At 45.1% G+C, this 21107-nt stretch overlaps 1 protein-coding gene across 3 annotated transcripts in view; it reads right to left on the reverse strand.

The window, feature by feature from the left end:
- Positions 1 to 20622, reverse strand: part of ITGB3 (integrin subunit beta 3) — a 61701-nt gene extending 41079 nt beyond the window's left edge. The window contains exon 1 of one of the 3 annotated variants that reach the window (XM_017882938.1): positions 20560 to 20622. In XM_017882938.1, coding sequence (XP_017738427.1) covers positions 20560 to 20584 — 25 coding nt within the window. In that variant the 5' untranslated portion in view covers positions 20585 to 20622. Of the gene's footprint in view, positions 1 to 18217; positions 18300 to 19154; positions 19295 to 20559 lie in introns of those variants that run through there. The other 2 variants (XM_017882936.1, XM_017882939.1) reach the window with 2 other exon arrangements.
- Positions 20623 to 21107: the final 485 nt, after the last annotated feature.

A 21107-nucleotide genomic window follows, 5' to 3' on the forward strand; every position in this document is an offset into this window, starting at 1 on the left:
AAAGAAAGAAAGAAAGAAAGAAAGAAAGAAAGAAAGAAAGAAAAGAAAAGAAAAGAAAGAAAAGAAAGAAAGAGAAAGAAAGAGAAAGAAAGAGAAAGAAAGAGAAAGAAAGAGAAAGAAGGAAAGAAGGAAAGAAGGAAAGAAAGAAAGAGAAAGAAGGAAGGAAAGAAAAAGAAAGGAAAGGCAAAGAAAATACAAATGTCCTTTCAATGTAATGCAGAGTGTTGACTAGCTGTCCCACCATGCTTAGGGATTATCTGATTTTCTAAGAGTATTTACCTATTGTTTGGCTTCTATTAATCAGGATATTTTACAATACTGTAAGAGTAGATGTTGACCTATCGAAAACCATAAAAATGGAAATGATCACCACTGCACTCCAACCCCGGGCAATAGTGCGAGATTCTGTCTCAAAAAAAACAAAAGAGAAATGATTCGTGATGAGAACATTGTATATTATTCTTTAATTAAAAAAAAAAAAAAAAAAGGCCGGGAGCAGTGGCTCACGCCTGTAATCCTAGCACTTTGGGAGGCCGAGGCGGGCGGATCACGAGGTCAGAAGATCAAGACCATCCTGGCTAACACGGAGAAACCCCATCTCTATTAAAATACAAAAAATTAGCTAGGCGTGGTGGCAGGCACCTGTAGTCCCAGCTACTCAGGAGGCTGAGGCAGGAGAATGGTGTGAACCCAGGAGGCAGAGCTCACAGTGAGCCGAGATAGCACCACTGCACTCCAGCCTGGGCGAGAGTGAGAGTCCGTCTAAAAAAAAAAAAAAACAGCCCAGGTGAGGTGGCTCACGCCTGTAATCCCAGCACTTTGGGAGGCCGAAGCAGGTAGATCACCTGAGGTCAGGAGTTCAAGACCAGCCTGACTGACATGGTGAAACCCCATCTCTATTAAAAATACAAAAAATTAGCTGGGCATTGGGGTGGGTGCCTGTAATCCCAGCTACTTGGGAGGCTACTTGGGAGGGGTAGGAGAATCACTTGAACCCAGGAAGCAGAGACTGCAATGAGCCGAGATCACGCCACTGCACTCCACCCGGGTGACAAGAGTGAGACTCCGTCTCAAAATAAATAAACAAATGAGTGTTTGCTGTTTAAGCCACCCAGTTTATGGCATTTTGTTATAGCTGCTAGAACTGGCTAACATAACATTTTAATCTAATCATGATCATATTGTGGTGTACAAGGTAAATTATTTAGATAACAGAACAATGTATATTATTCTTATCCAACAACAATACCAATGATTTTGTCTGATAGAAAAGGTTATCCCCCACAGGTTAAAGTTTATTGCCTTGTAGAATATTAACCAATTTTGAATCTATTCACTAATTCATTTCAGCATTCCTTTGACTGATCAACTATAAATCTCCCTTCTTTGAAATTCCTTTTGAACTACTAATGTCTTACCGGTTCTCTCATTACTAAAGTTGAATAAAATCTTTTACACATGTTCCCTTTATATTTGTGTAGAATTCATACTTTTAACTCCGTGAAAATTATATATACTTTAACAGTATCCATTTCAGGACCTTACTGGGGGGCAGGGAGGTCTAACAGAATGGGTACACACAATGAGTAGATTGTCATCCTAATTGAGTCACCCACTGATAATGTGGCCATGCGTAAATCATTTAACTCCTCTCAGCCTCCATTTCTTCAATTCTAATATTCCTACCACATCATAATTATTTATGTGTCTGTCTTAACAACACTGCCACCCTATAGATTTTAAGTCCCTTGAGACCTGCTCTGCCCTGCCCAACTCAGCTACATTTCTTACTCAGTGGAGATGCTCAGTAAATATGCATTGGGGCAAAATGAAAGGTAGGGGAATAGATGAAGTTTTGCTTTGCTTTTTTAAGCAGCTGAGCTCATTTCTCAAAATTATGCATAGAATTCCAATATAAAACATGTAAATGGGTTATAACAGTTCCTCAGGCAATTTAAACTTTTATTGTTCTCCCAAAACCCCTTGATTACATGTGGAACCCTTAAAGCACCTCCTGGAAGCCCCAGGTCTCCTCAGAGCCTTGAGTCCATCTAACTTCAAAGGCCCCGCCCAACTTTAAAATTCTACAAGTGGGATGCCATTCTAAGCCCATGGGTAACCTCTGGGGCTCCACTCTCCGACTTGACTACAACTTCAGAGTGTAAGTGTGAGGACCGTGAGTGGGAATGATGACACTGGTTCCAAGCCTAGCCTTAAAGCATCAAGGTCACCTCTGAGGTGCGGCAGCCCTGAGCCATGCAACGTCTATAATGAAAGAAAAGTAGCTGCTAGTTTCAGGATTCCTGAATGTTCACAACAAAAAATGCAACCAAGACTTCTCCCTGCATGAGCTGCCTGGCCATCTCTTAGCCCTATCATATTGTGGTATACAAGGTAAATTATTTAGATAAGAGAACAATGTATATTATTCTTATCCAACAACAATACCAATGATTTCTGTCTGATAGAAAAGGTTATCCCCCACAGGTTAAGGTTTATTGCCTTGTAGAATATTAACCAATTTTGAATCTATTCACTAATTCATTTCAGCATTCCTTTGATTGATTGCTGTCTTCCCAGGCAGATGTGGACATAGCCTCTCTTTTTCCCCTATCAGAAGACTTCTGAGAGGAGCACAGCCTGAACTATTTTAGGTATCTCCCTCCCTTTCTGGAGTTTCCGTGGGAATTGGCATGCAAAGGGGTAATTCTGGACATAAATGCCATTGATATTCGCAAGAGAGAGAAGCACAAGGAGACATCAAGAAAGGTTAGAAGAGGAAAGAGGACCATGGTAGGTATGGGCACTGATATGGTTTGGCTGTGTCTCCACCCAAATCTCATCTGAATTGCAGTACCCATAATCCCTACATGTCATGAGAGGGACCCAGTGGGAGGTAACAGAATCACGGGGATGGTTACTCACATGTTGCTGTTCTCCTAATAGAAAGTTCTCACAAGATCTGATGGTTTAATAAAATGCTTTTCCCCCTTTTGCTCAGCACTTCTCCATCCTGCCGCCATGTGAAGAAGGATGTGTTTGCTTCCCTTTCCACCATGATTGTAAGTTTCCTGAGGCCTTCTCAGCCATGTTAAACTGTGAGTCAACTAAACCTCTTTCTTTTATAAATTACCTGGTCTTGGGTATGTCTTTATTAGCAGTGTGAGAACAGACTATTACAGTACATTGGTAATGGTAGAATGGAGTGCTGCTATAAGGATACCAAAAATGTGAAAGTGACTTTGGAACTGAGTAACAGGCAGAAATTGAAACAGTTTGGAGGGCTCAGAAGAAGATAGGAAAATGTGGGAAAGTTTGGAGCTTCCTAGAAACTTGGAGGGCTCAGAATACAGTAAGATGTGGTAAAGTTTGGAACTTCCTAGAGACTTGTTGAATGACTTTGACCAAAATGCTGATAGTGATATGGGCAATGAAGTCCACACTGAGGTGGTCTCAGAGGAGATGAGGAACTTATTGGGAACTGGAGTAAAGGTCATGTTTGCTATGCTTTAGCAAAGAGACTGGCAGCATTCTGCCCCTGACCTAGAGATCTGTGGAATATTGAACGTGAGAGAGATGATTTAGGGTATCTGTCAGAAGAAATTTCTAAGCATCAAAGCATTTAAGGGGAAGCAGAGCATAAAGGTTTGGAAAATTTGCAGGCTGACAATGTGATAGAAAAGAAAAACCCATTTTCTGTGGAGAAATTCAAGTCAGCTGCAGAAATAAGTAACTAGGAGCTGAACGTTAATTACCAAGACAATGGGGAAAATGTCTCCAGGGCATGTCAGAGACCTTCATGGCAGCACCTCTCATCACAGGCCCAGAGGCCTAGGAGGAAAAAATGGTTTCCTGGGCCAGGCCCAAGGTCTCCCTGCTATGTGCAGCCTAGGGACTTGGTGACCTGCATCCAAGCCACTCTAGCCATGGCTAAAAGTCACCAATTTAGAGCTCGGGCCATGGTTTCAGAGGATGCAAGCCCCAAGCCTTGGCAGCTTCCATGTGGTGTTGAGCCTGCAGGTGCACAGACGTCAAGAATTGACATTTGGGAATCTCTGCCTAGATTTCGGAGGATGTATGGAAACACCTGGATGTCCAGGCAGAAGTTTGCTACAGGGCAAGGCCCTCATGGAGAGCCTCTGCTAGGAGAGTGCACAAGGGAAATATGGGTCAAGGCCCCCACATAGAGACCCCCTCCTTGGGCACTGCCTAGTGGAGCTGTGAGAAGAGGACCACCATCCTCCTGACTAGAATGGTAGATCCATTGACAGCCTGCACCATGTGCCTGGAAAAGCTGCAGACATTCAATGCCATTCCATGAAAGTTGCCGGTAGAGAGGCTGTACCCTGCAAAACCACAAGGGTGGAGCTGCCCAAGGCCATAGGAGCCCACCTCTTGCATCAATATGACTTGGGTGTGAGACATAGAGTCAAAGGAGATTGTTTTGGAGCTTTACAACTTGACTGTCCTGCTGGATTTCAGACTTGAATGGGGCCAGTAGCCCCTTTGCTTTAGCCAATTTCTCCCATTTGGAATGGCTGTATTTACCCAATGACTATACTCCCATTGTATCTAGGAAGTAACTAATTTGCTTTCAATTTCACAGTCTCATAGGCAGAAGAGACTTGCCTTGTCTCAGATGAGACTTTGGACTGGGATGTTTGAGTTGATTCTGGAATGAGTTAAGATTTGTGGGAACTGTTGGGAAGTCATGATTGTGTTTTGAAATGTGAGGACATGAGATCTGGGAGGCGCTAGGGGTGAAATGATATGGTTTGGCAGTGTGGCCCCTGCCCCACCCCCCTGATCTCCTCTTGAATTGTAGTTCCCATAATCCCCAGGTGTTGTGGGAGGGACCTGATGAGAGGTAATTGAATCATGGGGGCAGTTACCTCCATGCTGCTGTTCTCATAATAGTGAGTGAGTTCTCATGAGATCTTATGGTTTTATAAGGGGCTTTTCTCCCTTTTGCTTGGCACTTATCCTTCCTGCCACCATGTGAAAAAGGATGTGTTTGCTTCACCTTCCACCATGATTGTAAGTTTCCTGAGGCCTCCCCAGCCATCTTGAACTGTGAGTCAATTAAACCTCTTTCCTTTATAAACGACCAAATCTTGGGTATGTTTTTATTAGCAGCATGAAAATGAACTAATACAGACACTGTCAGATTACTTTTTAGGACTTTTCCCAGTCTATCCATTAACCATCCATTTATTCTCAAATTAGCATTTCCCTATGAGTCCTTGATTTCCCTATGAGTCTCTGTGAGCCACAATAGGAAGCTTTGCAAGATACAAAATAAATAACAGCAGGTCCCTCCCAGTGAACCAGTGGTCCCTGACCCCAGAGGATAAAATGAGGTGCCAGGATTTGTTCTTTAGGAAGTCATGCCTGGAGAGTCGTGGTTACCCAGTCCCTTTATCCACTCTTTTTAATTAATCACAGATTGATTTCATGAGAACCAATGAACCCCCCATATTACCCCCAACCAAGTCCTGCTACCCAGACAGTTCCCTGGAATGCAGTGGTTAAAAGTGACTGACTCATCAGAAGTCTCTGCACTGGGCCCATGCTGATTCAATGAGTTGTTGCTCTGAGCCCACCACTCCCTCCTGAACATGTGGAAGAAGTTTGGGCCACTATTTCCAGTCATTCATAAAGCCTATGTTCCTGCTCATTCTCTGGGGCCCAGACTCAGTCCTGCTAAAGTGGGAATCTACACCATAATGTCACTTAAAGAACAAACAACTCCTACCTCCTACCACCCCTTTCCTCTGACAGGTTAGCCAGAGCCGGGGACAAGGTGGATTGACCCCAGTCTTCATAGGGTGGTTGTAAGGATGAAATAAACCAAACCCTGTAAAACTCTAGCACAACAGCTGGAACACAGAAAGTACTCAATAAATGCTGCTGCCGCCGCTATAATTTATATTGGTTTTATTGTTGTTTTTATCCTGAGTCTCAGGTTGTTTAGGGCAGGTGAATACTTTTTTTTCCTTGATGACATCATTCTAGGGGATACTAGACATGAAGTTTAGTATGCCCTGAGCAGAAGGAGTGGTGGGAGTGTGCAGCCAGAAAGTATCACACCAGGGTAAAATGTTTAATTGTCAGATGTGGCTTCTACATGAGGTTAGGAATATTAGTCTTCGAAAATCCAGGCTTATGCGTGTAATCCCAGCATTCTGGGAGGCCAAAGCAGGAGGACTGCTTGAACCTAGGAGTTGGCGACTAGTCTGGGCAACATAGTGAGACCCCGATCTCTATGAAAATTTTTTTAAAAATTAGCTGGGCATGGTAGCATGCACCAGTAGTCCCAGCTACTCAGGGGGCCGAGGCAGGAAAATCAGCTGGGCCTGGGAAGTTGAGGCTGCAGCGAGCTGTGATCGTGCCACTGCACGCCAGCCTGGGTAACAAAGTGAGACCCTGCCTCAAAAAAGTTTTTTGAAAATAAAAATTTTAATCCAATCAAGACCAGCCAAGAAGTTTGCCTGGAAAGTAGAAGTAGAAGGTTGTGGTTTGGTACATCAGCTTGAATCACAGAACCAGAAGAGAGACAAAGGTTGGGAAAAATGAAGGAACAAAGGAAACAAGGGAGGGAATTGGATCCAGTGGAAGTCATAATGCGTCAGTGGGGGCTATTTTGAGGACATGTTGTCCAACGAGACAGGATGTTGGACTGTAGGAACAGGCCACCCTAATGAGGACAGGGGACTACAGGAGAGAGCTAAGTCAGAGTGAGAGGTGTTTATCGAGAAGGGAGGATGAGCTGCAAACACTATGGACATCTATCACTCTGCCAGAAAGGAATTCTAATCTGGGTCCCCAGCCCTGCCACTGACCTTCGACTGGTCACTTCCCAATTAGGTCCATGGGGACAGTGGGTGACTCACATGGTGCCTCATTGTAGTCACCTGGTCGTGTGACTCATGAAAAAACAAAACATCTCATGCTTACTGTCCTACATAGGCACAAGTGGTTTCTCTAGAGCAAGTGGCCAAGAAAGTTTATTTTAATTTTGTGCCTTCCTTAAATGTAGCATCAGCTAAGTAACTCAAAGAAGGAGGAGACAAAGAGGTGGAGTTTAAGGTAATGCACACCTCTGTGCTCTGAGCAAAAAGCTCCAGTAAGCTGTAGAGAATCCAGGCAACCATATTTCATCAAATCTAACACTGTGGATATAGTATATATCCTGATTTCAGAGATGTAAAACTGTTTTTAAGTATATCAGAGCCAGTTAAATATGGTATTTAACATTGGAAAATATTTGTGTATAATTTGCCTCCACCAATATTAAAATGTGTTATAAGTTGGCTTATGTCCCCAAAAAAGATATGTTGAAGTCCTTACCCCAGTGCCCATGACCATGACCTTACAGAGAAATCAGGTCTTTGCAGATGTAATCAATTGAGGTCATTAGGGTGGGCCCTAATCCAACATGACTGATGTCCTTATGAGAAGAGAAAAACACCACATGAAGACAGAGACACACAGAGAGAATACCACGTGAGGCAGAGATTGAAGTGATGCAGCCAGAAACTAAGGAACACCAAGGATTACCAGCCAACACCAGAAGCTAGGAAGGAGGAATGATTCTACCCAGAGTCTCAGAGGGACCACAGGCCTGCTGACACCTTAATTTCGGATTTCTAGCTTCCAACAAGAATGAACTTATGTTGTTTTATGCTACCCAGTTTGTAGTGCTTCGTTACAACAGCCCTAAGAAACTAATACAAAATGGATTTGCACCTCCGTCATTTATATGGCATGATTTTGAAGAACATTGCCATGAAATACTTTGCATGATTGAAAAAAGCCAGCATGAAATGAAATTTTTGGTGCATTTAATCCACATATGGATAAGGTTTGAAAAGTGGTTACTTTAGCTGTACATTTTTCTACCTGTATATATCAGTGGTGTCAGTAGTCATTGATTCATTCATTCATTTACTCCACAAATGTTCATTGAGCATCTACCTGTGCCAGGCACTCTCCTAGGCACTGGAGACACAATGATTAACTAAACAAAGCCCCTGCTCTCATGAAGCTTACATTTTTGTGAGAAAGATGATAACAAAAAATACACAACAAAAATGCACAATTTCTAACAGTGGCAAATGCTGTAAGAAAATAAAGCAGGATAAAGGAATAGCAAGCAATGAGGGGAAGGATTCTCCTTTAGAGCATGTGATCAGAGAAGGTCTCTCTATGGAGCTGACATTTCAAAATGATGTTAAAGAGTGAATCATGGGAAGATCTAAGGCACAGACATTCCAGAAAGAACCCAAGACAAGATCTGGATGGACATCAGCCTGTTAAAGAAACAGCAGGCAGAGAGACAAAGGAGGAAGAGAGAAGCACAGAGGAGCTTAGAGGAGCCATTAGGGACCAGAACACTAGGAAGCTATAGGCCATGGTAGAGAGTGTGGCTTTTTTCTCCACATAGTGGGAAGCCACTGAGGAATCTGAGCAGAGGTGAGCGAAAAAAGATCATCCTGACTGCTGAGTGGAAGACAGAAAGAAGGGAAGTAAAAAGGAAAGAGATTTATTATTCAATTAGAAATGTACTAAAATAATCCAGGCAACAGATGGCAGCGGATTTGGATGGTAGCGGAGTCAATGATGTGGTCAGACTTTAGATACGTTCCATCTAAAGACTTGCTGATGGATGGCTCATAGGGCATGAGGGTGTGAACAAATGTGAACCTGAAAGAGCCAATCCTTCAAGATAGATCCAGAGTGGCTAAGTGGGCCTAAATTTTAAATAGAGCAAAGCTGCCATTTGCTGACTAGAGGTCACAACCCACTCTGAGTTCCCTGAAAATCAACACCTTTGTTCAACTTTGGAACCTCCAGAGCTAACCTAAAATAACCAGTCAGGGCTCTGCTGCCTTGACCAGACAGGCCTCAGTTGTTTCAACCAAACAGAACTAAGCAAGTTGGAATTGTTCATTTGCATAAGTGGACCTCATCAGGAACCTGGGCAGGAACTTACATTATAAACCCCCAATTCTGACACCAACAACTGAGTTTCCCCAATTTGCAAACTGTTCATTGGAATAAAGTCTTTCCTCCCAACTCCTTTTCAGAGAACTTTTGTTCACAAGGAAAAGACAAGAAGGATTTTTGTCTGAGCAAGTGGATTCCCTGTAGACAAAGTTCAAATGTCTTGACCACTGGCCATATCCTTTCATCGGCCCTTCATGCTGTAAGAAAATAAAGCAGGATAGGCCGGGCATGGTGGCTCACACTGTAATCTCAGCACTTTGGGAGGTCGAGGCGGGCAGATCACCTGAGGTCTGGAGTTCAAGACCACCCTGGCAAACATGGCGAAACCCTGTCTTTACTAAAACTACAAAAATTAGCTGGGCAAAGTGGTGCACGCCTGTAATCCCAGCTACCTGGGAGGCTAAGGCAGGAAAATTGCTTGAACCTGGGAGGCGGAGTTTGCAGTGAGCCAAGATCGTGCCACTACACTCCAGCCTGTGTGATGGAGTGAGACTCTGTCTCAAAGGGGAAAAAAAGGGCGGGGAATAGCAAGCAATGAGGGAAGGAGTCTACTTAGGAGCATGTGGTCAAGAAAGGTCTCTCTGTGGAGCTGACACTTCAAGATGATGCTAATGGGAAAATCTAGGGCAGGTACTGTCCTTGTAAATGAAGCCAGATTATGTCTGGTTATCATCTCCAATAAGGTTAACTAGGTTGTCATGTGCTGAAAACTGCATAAATCCCATCCCGCGACGGTGCCCTGTCTTCTCTAAGGTCGTGGTCTAAAATTAACACTCAGCTCCTGAGAAATGTGGTAAGGCAGGGGCAGTAAAACAACAGACATGGTGGCTATGGCAGAAACAGCATGCAAAGCAGCAGAAAACCTCATGTCTAAAGCCATCTTTGCCCTTCCTCTGACCATATGACCTCAAACACATCCCTTCATCTCTCTGGTGCTCTCTCCAAGGCCCAGTGCCTCTTTGAGTCTATGTCACATTCGTAGTCAAGAAGTTATAACTGCTCTGTAGCATTTAACGGGTCTAACCAGCCACATCGGCCAAGCACTGGAGACTCCAGACAGCTGCTTCCTTTCCCCAGTGCTCCCAAGTTGTTAGGATTAAATGACATAACACATATGAAAGAACCCTCTATAGCGGATGCTCAATAAATGTTCATTTCCTTCCGCCTTACTTTCACTCTAGTCACTTCCTACACCAGGAATCCCCATCCCCTCCCCTCCACCTCAGGGTCAGATGTGAAAGGGCCCTTTGTCTCTAACAGGATATAGTGAAGAAATCACTTTGGGCAGGAGACAAGAGCCCCCAGGGAGAGACCCAACCAATGCCACTGAGCCAGTTGTATGATCTTGGACAAGTCACTTCACTTCTCAGAAACAACCTTTTTGCTTTTTGGTAAAACAAACAGGGGTCAAATTCGATGATCTTCAAGGTGCTGCCAGTCCTGGAAGTATCCACTCTTCCAGCCAGAAAGCATCAACAGGTGGACTCATACCCTAGGAAGCCTAGGAACCCAAGATATAAGAACCCTCAAGCAGTGCACAAGTGGCCATTTCTTCCTGATGGCCTGATATTTCACTCAAACACTGCATCTCAAGAGTTCTGGAAAATTTTATTAGCATCGACCCCACCTCTCATCTGACTCATTCAGTATACAGAAGAAGCAGGTCTGTATCAAGCTGTCCGAGGCTCAGTCCAGGAGTGCCCTATTGGTGACCTCCTTGGCATCCTGCTGTCCAGTTCTGCAGCCTTCCTCCCCCAGCTCATGTGTTATGGGTGTGGACAGCAGGCTGTGGTGCTATCACCAGTCCTTACTGCCAGCCTGTCTTGGTAGGAAAGCAAACTGGTTCAACCGTTTTGGAGGACAAATTGACAACACCTATTAAAATTTAAATTTAAAATATGCATGCCCTTCGACCCGCCAACTTTTGTTCAAGAAATTAAGTCTGTAGAAACACTCGAACAAAGGTGCATAATAAACGAATAAGGATATCACCTGCAGCTTTATTTGTAGTAGCAAATAATTGGGAATGACCCCAATGTCTGCCAACAGGGAATTGGTTAAGTAAATTCTAATATATCCATATAACAAACAGTATGCCTTATGGCTAGAATTATAGCTCTTGGGATAAATAATGGAAAGCCATAAGCTGACATAAAAAGATGCCTAGAGTATATTATTAAGAGACAATGGGCCAGGTGCGGTGGCTTATGCGTGTAATCCCAGCAATTTGGGAGGCTGAGGTGGGTGGATCACCTGAGGTAAGGAGTCCAAGACCAGCCTGGCCAATGTGGCCAAACCCTGTCTCTACTGAAAATACAAAAATTAGCTGAGCGTGGTGGCAAATGCCTGTGATCCCAGCTACTCGGGAACCTGAGGCAGGAGAATGGCTTGAACCCAGGAGGCAGAGGTTGCAGTGAGCCAGGATCACGCAACTGCACTCCAGCCTGGGTGACAGAGTAAGACTCTGTCTCAAAAAAAAAAAAAAAAAAAAAAAAAAAAAAAAAAAAAAGATCCTATTATTGATTATCCTATTTGAGAAATAACAATAATGATAAATAATTATATATGTTGACAAATACATAAGAAAAAACTCTGCAGTAACTATCAGCAGTGGTTATCTTTAAGGACAAGACTACAAGGAACTGGTACTTGTACTTTCTGCATTATATTTCTGAGCTGCCTTTTTTTTTTAATAATAAGCTTAATTACTTTTATAAGCTAAAAGAAAATTAAAGCTAATTTGAAATGTCCTCTGTTCTGCCTCCCTGTAGACATTTGCATTGATTTAAATGTAGGCTCCGCAGAGTCTGCTGGGCTTTCTACAAACTGCACCTTCAGCATCAAAACCTCTTGGAATGGCAAACTTAGCAGGAACATAAGAATGAGCTTTGGGGTATGAGTTGCATGACGAGATGCTGGTCAAGGGATATAAATTTTCAGTTAGACAGAAGAAATAAGTTCAAGAGATCCACTGTACAACATGGTGACTAAAGTTAATAACCACATGTCATCTACCTGAAAATTGTTGAGCGGAGATTTTTAAGTGTTCTCACCACAAATAAATGATAAGTATGTATGTGAGGTAATGCATATGTTATTTAACTTCATTTAACCATTCCACAATGTGTACGTATTTCAAGACGTCATGTTGTACATCATAAATATATATAATTTTTATTTGTTAATTTTAAACAACAATAATAATAATAATAATGAAAGAGAATGGAGAAAAAAAGGAGTAAACTTTGTCAGGCCCACTCTCACAGCCTTCAAGAACTGCCCAGGACAGTATGGTCTGTTCTCAACTTGTGGAAGCCCCAGGAAGGAAACACCACCCTCCCCTCCCCTGGGGACTGGTCAAATATGCTCCCTGCAGGCGGCTCCAGCAAAAGTTCAATCTGGAGTTCAACAAGCGCGATGGCTAAAGTTGGGGTTTGGAGCCATCAGTGGATCTCATAGACCCAGGTTTCTCTATCCAAAAATTCCATTAGCAAAGAGATGCAGTGTTGACTACAGGGACATTTTTTTTTTTTTGAGACGGAGTCTCGATCTGTGGCCCAGGCTGGAGTGCAGTGGCCGGATCTCAGCTCACTGCAAGCTCCGCCTCCCGGGTTTACGCCATTCTCCTGTCTCAGCCTCCTGAGTAGCTGGGACTACAGGCGCCCGCCACCTTGCCCAGGATGGTCTTGATCTCCTGACCTCGTGATCCGCCCGTCTCGGCCTCCCAAAGTGCTGGGATTACAGGCTTGAGCCACCGCGCCCGGCCGACTACAGGGACTTTTTAAGTGGCTACTGAATGTGTCTTCTGCCAAGCTTCTGGAGCTCTCTTCTAGTGCAAAGTTTTTCAAGCTTGATTTTAACAGCAGGATCTTCTTTTTTTCCCAAAGAAATCATTACATGAAATCCAAATTGTTAATTAGTTAAAAGAGTTCCAGTTGAAGGTGGTGGGGAGGGGCAGGAGCACACTGAAGTATCTCCCTTCATCTTCTCTGTCCCACTTTGCAGCCCCTGGGACAGCAAGAGACTGAGGTCTAAAAGTAAGGTGACTTGTTCAAAGTCACCCAGCAAGCTGATGAAAAAGCCTGCAGAACTGTGAATCAAATGTAGGTTTCTTAATTCCAGATAAATTGTTCTTTCCGCACTGAGGTTTTTTCTATATGAAAGAAAGTACTATATATCACGGATTTAAATAAAGGAATACACACACACAAGCGCGCACACACACACACACACACACAAAGAATCATAAATGCGAGGGGAAAATGTGTAAACAGAATACACCACCTGATTAATATGAACATTATAGAGAAATAGAATTGGAAGGGAACTAGCAATTTTAATGACTGACAATGATCCTATGTGGATGAACCTATTTGAGAAATAACAATATTTGTTTTGTTTTGTTCTGTTTTTTGAGGCGGAGTTTCGCTCTTGTTGCCCAGGCTGGAGTGCAATGGTGTGATCTCTGCTCACCGCAAACTCTGCCTCCTGGGTTTAAGCGATTCTCCTGCCTCAGCCTCCCGAGTAGCTGGGATTACAGGCATGCATCACCATGCCCAGCTAATTTTGTATTTTTAGTATAGATGGGGTTTCTCCATGTTGGTCAGGTTGGTCTCAAACTCCTGACCTCAGGTGATCCGCCCACCTCGGCCTCCCAAAGTGCTGGGATTATAGGCAGGAGCCACCGTGCCCGGCCGAGAAATAACAATATTTGTTATTTTGACTTTTTAAAGATGAGTATCACCTCATTCTTTCTCCTTCTCTCCTTGAATATTTAAACATCTTCACTAACTGAACTAAGAAACTGAACTAACTCAACTATAAAACAGAAAGAGTGGGGTGAGTAAATAGTCTTTTCATGCGAACATGACAGAAAAACAGAAGACATCTAGTGTTACGTCTGGTGTTAGAATTTGTCTATCAGGCTTTCTGGTTTTGGCCAAAAAGCCACTCACCCTCCCAAAAAAAGAGGAAAAAAAAAAAGTCAAGTGGGTTGTTTTTTCAGAGATGCTACCAAAAATGTAAAAAGGTAGAATAGCCCCAGGTTTACTCAACAACTTCTGGCTCCAAGCATCATGACATACAATATTTGGCCACAAAATATCTGTTACTCCTATGAGCAAGAATAATAAGTGTTGGTTGCTACAAAATCCTCTCTAATATCCAAGTCTTTAACTACTTAGCACATGGAAAAATCTAATGGCTTATACATAGCCAAATACATCTATCCAATTAGAAAATTTAGAAACTGAAAGTGGATAGCACCTTCAAGGTTTAATGGATCCGGTCCCACTGTTTTCAGGGTAACTGTTCCAACACTGAGGATGATGGAGTGGCCTCAGACAATGTCTTAGAGTTACTGATAGATGCAGCATCATAGATGAACCCCAAATGTATTATGCTAAGTGAAAGAAGCCAGACTGAAAGTCTATACACTGCATGATTTCATTTATATGACATTTTGTAAAACAGAACTGCAGGGACAGGAAACCGATCAGTGGTTGCAACGGACGAGGGTTGAGGGTAGGGTATCAATTACAAAAGAGTTGGGGGGTACCTGGCACAGTAGCTCATGCCTGTAATCCCAACAATTTGGGAGGCCGAGGTGGGCAGATTGCCTGAGTTCAGAAATTCGAGACCAGCCTGGGCAATATGGTGAGACCCTGCCTCTATAAAGAAAAAGAAGGAAAAAAAAAGAGCTTGGGGGAACTTTGGGGGATGATGGAAATATTCTGTATCTTGATAATGGCAATGGTTACTTGACTGTATACATTTGTCAAAATTCATAGAACTGTACGCACTAAAAAGGGTGAATTTTACTGTACATAAAATTATACCTGATTTACCTAACCAAAAAAAAAAAAGAAGAGTGTTTCTGGTGAGACTGCGTGCATGGACAGAAAGGCAGATGCTATCACTTTTTTGCTGGAGAGTTTCACGTTTCAATAAATGCCAGCAGTTCCCACATGGAGAATAGGCAGTTCCCCTAAACAGAGTCATTTCCCTTCTCCCACCTTCATTTCCACTAGTGGCCTGAGCTCCATCAGGCACAATGAAGGTCCCACTCAGGAAGGGCCAAGGTTCAGGAAGAGGGAGCAGAGGCGATGGGGTGGAGCAGCAGGCCCACTCTGTGGGCAGCAGAGAGGGCTGGGTACAACGACGCGGTTCATCCCTGAAGCTGCTCAGTCACTCCCTCGGTTAATTATCTGTCTGCTGATTCATGAGTTGTGGTTCCTGTGGGCATGCTTCCTGGAGATTTCTGCCAACAAGGGAAGAAGGGTTCTTGGGACTGGGAGGGGATGATAACCAGAGATCCCAAGTAGGGTGGGGAGCTTTAGAGGAGAAATTTCTATCAGGAAATTCTAGAGTCATAGCCAGACTCCCCCTCCTCACTGTGGTGTGCTTACCCCATCTTATGGTCTTCCCAGGAGACCTCTGTCACTCCTCACCTTTGCCCTCACATCCACACGTCTAAGGGGGAGAAAGGAGAATGCTGCCCTTCTACTGGCTCCTCCAGGAGGAAAAAAAAAACGCAGATACTTTACAGAGGATCCCTTGAGTTTTTCACACTCTCAGATCACAGGTCTAAATGGTGCAACAGTGCAGCAGCTCAAATGCCCAAAGAATTCAAAATCTTGTCTATGTTTTAATACCCTCCAGATTATCCAAACAGCACTTGAGGATCTTAAATGAATGAGTGCAAATATTCAAATATTGGGTTTCTTAAAGAAAGGCACATCATCTATAGATGCCTTTTCATAGCATTCCATAGATATTTATTTTGCTGCCTATGTGCCAGGCAGTGGGCATAGAGTATTGAACAAAATAGACACGTCCCTCTCCTCATGGAACTTGAAATCTTATAGATCCTTTTATCTTCCTCTTTTTTCAGATACAGAGCTTGAGGTTTTCTCATGGGTAAAGCAAATGTATAAACCTTTTTGCTCTTTGGCTGTTTCTGTGGATTCTTGCTGGGTTAGAGTAGCTGAGATATGCCAAGTCAGCAATGAGGAATGAGTTGAAATAAGAGGGACCACCCCTCACATATGTGTAGGGAAAGGGACCCCATCAGTTTCATTCTGAAAGCCTGCAAAGTGCTTACGCATGAAGCGGTAACAGTTTTTGCCTCCAATACATGGTAGATAGCATGGATAGGAAGAATAATGAAAACAGTAGTTGTTATTTATTAAATACTTATTTTGTGCCTCTGTTTCATTTAATCAGCATAATCATAGGCATTGTTTCCTCCACCTTACAAATGAGGAAACTGAGGACTCAAGAGATTAGGTAACTTATTTAAGGCCACACAGCCTACAGGAGACAAAGTCAAGAATCAAACCCACATCTTACTGGTTTTAAACCATAGCTCTCCCTTTCCGAAGCCAACAAGCCTTCCTCCTGTGTTTCTCCAGGACCTGAGGATTCCTGCAGAGGGCTTCAATTGGACAGTTTCTAGGATATAAACTCCAGAAGAGAAATAAACACCTCAGCTTAGACCTAATTAGATCAGAATAAAAACCTAAACACGAGGAAGACACAGAACCCATACTTCCTGGGTGAAGCTAAAAAGATCATCTTTGTACATAAAATAAAAAACTTGATGCTATCCTCAGTCAACCTCTGTTCTCCCCAAAGCAGACTCTACTACCCTGGGACAACCTCTCTGTGCTACTCCCACACCCACACAGCTCTTTCTGTGCACCTTCGACACTTGGAGTCCCAACCCAACTGTCCTACTCTCATCCCACTATCTGCTTCCCCAGGGATCTGATGACCCTGCCACCAACACTGGGATGGCAGATATAAATATAGAAACCACTTTGCAAAGTTGGGGGCGGGGTATTACTCTGAAAGTCTGACTTTAGAGCCCCTGCCCTTAAACACTACTGTATGCTGCTTCTCAAAGAGAGTGTGGGGCTAGCCCAGCCCAACCCATCACCACTTCTGGAATCATCCCAATCACAAGATTAATCTGTGAACAGATCTCCTAAGGATTTTTTTTTTTAATTTTTAGTAGAGATTAGGTCTCACTATGTTGCCCAAGCTGGTCTTGAACTCCTGGGCTCAAGCAATCCTCCTACCTCCACTTCCCAAAGTGCTGGGATTACAGGCATGAGCCACTACCGTGCCTGACCAGAGATCTTAAAGGATCCTTCAATGCAAACTTAGGTATGTCAATGCAGTGGAATCCAATACACTCCAAAGTGAATTTGGAATACTGTGAATGTGAAAATTTTTTAATGACATCAAAAATTGTTGTAAGTGCATGGAGGCAAGCATCTCATCCTGGACAGGGAAAGGATATTTTTTTTTTTTTTTTTTTTTTTTTGACTGAGTTGCCCTGGTAGATTTCTCCATTCCCCGCATCTGATCCAAGGCTCCACATGTCCCAGGGCAGAATGCTGGAGATTCCTATTTCTGTGTCATAGTCATCAGACTGCACTCGAACACTATCAGCTGATCTGTTTTAGTCCCTGTCACATAGGAAATTCAGCAATAACCACTGCAATATTCCCCTATACGTCAACTGTAATTCCTCCTTCAAGATATCCTTGGCCAGGCGCAGTGGCTCCCGCCTGTAATCCCAGCACTTTGGGAGGCCGAGGCAGGCGGATCACAAGGTCAAGAGATCGAGATCATCCTGGCCAACATGGAGAAACTCCCTCTCTCTAGCGAGAGTCCATCTCAAAAAAAAAAAAAAGATATCCTTGCCCTGTCCAGGATGAGTCATACGTCTATACATACACAGAAGAGTCTTGAAGGGAATCACTAAAGTATTTTTGAATAGTTTATCTTTGAAGTGAACTTATCAACAAAGCTTCCCTTTTTAATCCTGGCCAGGTGCGGTGGCTCACGCCTGTATTCCCAGCACTTTGAGAGGCCAAGGTGGGTGGATCACTTGAGGCCAGGAGTTCGAGACCAGCCTGGCCAACATGGTGAAACCCTGTCTCTACTAAAAATACAAAAATTAGCAGACCTGGTGGCAGGCTCCTGTAATCCCAGTTACTCGGGAGGCAGAGCCAGGAGAATCGCTTAAACCCAAGAGGCAGAAGTTGCAGTGAGCCGAGAACCCACCACTACACCCCAGCCTGGGCAACAGAGGGAGACTCAGTCTCAAAAAAATAAATAAATAAAATAAAATAACAAATCCCTTCTGCAGGGTGTAGGTTGTTTTACGAGTACTACAGTTTTTATTAAAAATACTTACATGCACTCTTGTGTCATCCTCTGAGGCAGAGGCGGCCCCAGCAGACCAGGAGCCAGGGTTTCTCCCCACCCCAGGCAAAATCACCAAGGACTCCAAGAGGACCACGGTCAGCAATCCCGGGATATGCCCGCCTCCATCCCTCCACCTGTGTCACCAGCACCAAAGAAGCCGAATGCCGATTGCCTTGACGGCTGACGGTGTGCGCAGCAGCCAGAGACAAAGCCAAGGATCTCACCGGCCCAAGGGAGCCTTTTCATGGCTCCCCGAATACAGTAGAGATTTTTCGGGTGCAGGGTCTGCCCCGGGAGTAGAGGCACCGCTGCCACCCAGGGACACTGGAGGAGGCAAAGCCCTCATCCTGCTCCAAAACAATCCCGCAGGAAGCCAAGTTGAAGGAAAAAAGAAAAAAGAAAAAGAAAAAACCTTTTGAAGAAAGCACAACAGGAGAAATTGGAAATGTGGGGAAACTGGCTAACCCGCGCGCGCGCTGGCTCTCACCCAGGAAGCTACGGCGGCATCCCTCTGCCAAGGCCCGGGAACAACCCCCGGAAGCCCCACCTCGCCTTGGCTCCTGGGCCAGGAGTCCTTGGCCCGACCGGGACCACCAACGACGCGCGCAGCCCGGGCTGATTGCGGGACTCAGAGATGAGCCCACCGCACCGTGAGCGCCGCGGCGGCCGGTAAGGCTCTCAGCCTGGCTGATGGCTTCGGCGTCCCGGAGGACCCGCCCCCAGGCACCAGGCACCTCTCAGCCCCGCCACCGCCGGGCCAGGAAGGTCCCCAGCTCCCGGCTCCGACGGCCCCAGCCAGGACCCGCGCATTCCAAGCGCAGACGCGCTGAACCAGCCCTCCGGGTTTCCCGGCTCCAAGTCCGCAACTTGACCGCGGCGCGGATCCTGGGGCAGCTGCGTCGCTGCCAAGCCAGAGCCTCACTCACCTCCGACGCCAACGCCCGCCAGCGCCCCCAGCGCCAGCACAGTTGCCCAGAGCGGCCGGGGCCGCGGCTGCGCTCGCATCTCGTCCGCCTCCCGCCGCGCTCCGCCCGCCCCACAGTGGGCGCCGCCGCCCGCGGCCGCTTTTCCCGCAGCGGGAGGGGAGGGGACGCGGTGGGTGGGACGCAACGGGGCGGGCCACGGACTTGCGCTTCCTCCCCACGGGCTTCTCTGGACCCTGTGCCTGAGAGGGAGTGGTGGGAAACTGCTGCTACTCTCCCGCCGCCTCCCTCGCCTCGCCCACTAGGACCCGCCTGCCAGCCAGGTTGTCAGCGCATCCTGGTCCCGGGGGTCCGCGACTGGGCACTTGGGAGCTCAGAAAGGCCAGGAGCTTCTGACCCCTCTCTGGACCCTTCCAGTCCCGCCTCCCGGGATATCGTGTTTCACTTGGATTCTTGGGACATATTCACCCACTGCCTCGAGTTTCATTCATTCATACTTTAATTCATTTGATTGACAAACATCTGTTAAATGCCTTCTCTGAGCCGGTTCAGTCCTTTCTTATTAACTAATTTTTTTCCTGCCTAGTTTGGTTTTCCAGTAGACTACCTACCTGTTGAGGGCAAGACCACATCCCAAGCTTGTGTAAGCAGTGATAAGTCCATGAAGAGCCTCGCCCTACAAACACTTGGTTGCACCTAGCCGGTGTCTGAAAACGTTTCAGAACACAGTCAGCATATTGCCTCCAAATTCACACTCACAGGCTTTGGGACTTTATTTTCCTCAAAGGCCTCCTGTCTGACTCCCCCAGCCTGTGGCCCCTTAACTCCCACCCCAATCTTTCTTTGAGTCCCTGGATCTTCCCCAGACTTAAAACCTCTGGAAGCTCAGAGAGGCAAAATACTATGGCTATGAGCAAGGGGCCACTAGGAAGTAGCCAGGGTAGTGCAGCCCACCCTATTGGGTAGCCCTGATGGTGATTTAAAAAAAAAAAAAAAAGGCCTGAGGCATCAGCTCCCTTTTAGGGCTCTCAGAGTGGCCCTGGGCTTCCCTACGCAGAGTCCCTACCCTCTTCTGAGACACACAAGATGCCAGACAACTGGCCCTGACCCATCTCTCCAGCCCATCTCACACCCTAGTCCAAGAAGATACATGTCATTCCCAAACGCTCCATGTCTTCCTGTCTGACTGATTTTCCTTCCTTTTTCCACTTGGAAAATTCCACTTACCTTTCAAAACATCTCGGATGCCCTCTTTTCCATGTAATTTTTTTCTGACAATCCTCCACCTCCTGCCCCACCCTCCCAAACACTAGGATACACCTTAACAGTAACACATATCAGCAGAAGCGTCACTAGCAATTTGCAAGGGAAAGAGCCAGCTCTGCAAAGGGTAGTTGGGCCCTCTGACCTGGGCTTTCAGGTTGAAGCTCCATCTCTCTCCCCTGGCTTCAGAGGGCCTCTAGGCCAGAAGCGTTTTAACGGCAATTTCAACACCCTGGAGCAAAGTTCAGGTTACATGGCCTGGTTACATCTCTGCCTAAAATATTTACTTATCTGCTCCATTCCCATATATATCAAACCAATCTCCAGCCACTTAGGTGTCTCCTCAGCCTATCACTGCTGGCACCAACCACTTGGGGTGGGCACTGGCCTCAGCAAATATGCTAAGTCCACAACCCAAGCCCTAGCAAACATGACTCAATTGTGCAAGTGAGTCCATACTGCACTCCCAGCCCCAGGGAAGGCAAAGGAGCTAGTCCATTCACATTTAGTATAGTAATTAATGGTTGTGTTTACATTTACTATCGTGTTATTCATTCCATCTTTTTGGCTGGTTTCTCTGTTTCTCTTTTTCTGCTTTCTTTAGGGATGATTTTTTTCTCTACTGGCTTCCTAGTTATAGGACGTGTGTGTGTGTGTGTGTGTGTGCTCTAGGTATTACAATATTCCTCCTTA

This window comes from Rhinopithecus bieti, unplaced genomic scaffold, assembly GCF_001698545.2.
Source record: "Rhinopithecus bieti isolate Rb0 unplaced genomic scaffold, ASM169854v2 scaffold_12928, whole genome shotgun sequence".
Classification (NCBI taxonomy): domain Eukaryota; kingdom Metazoa; phylum Chordata; class Mammalia; order Primates; family Cercopithecidae; genus Rhinopithecus; species Rhinopithecus bieti.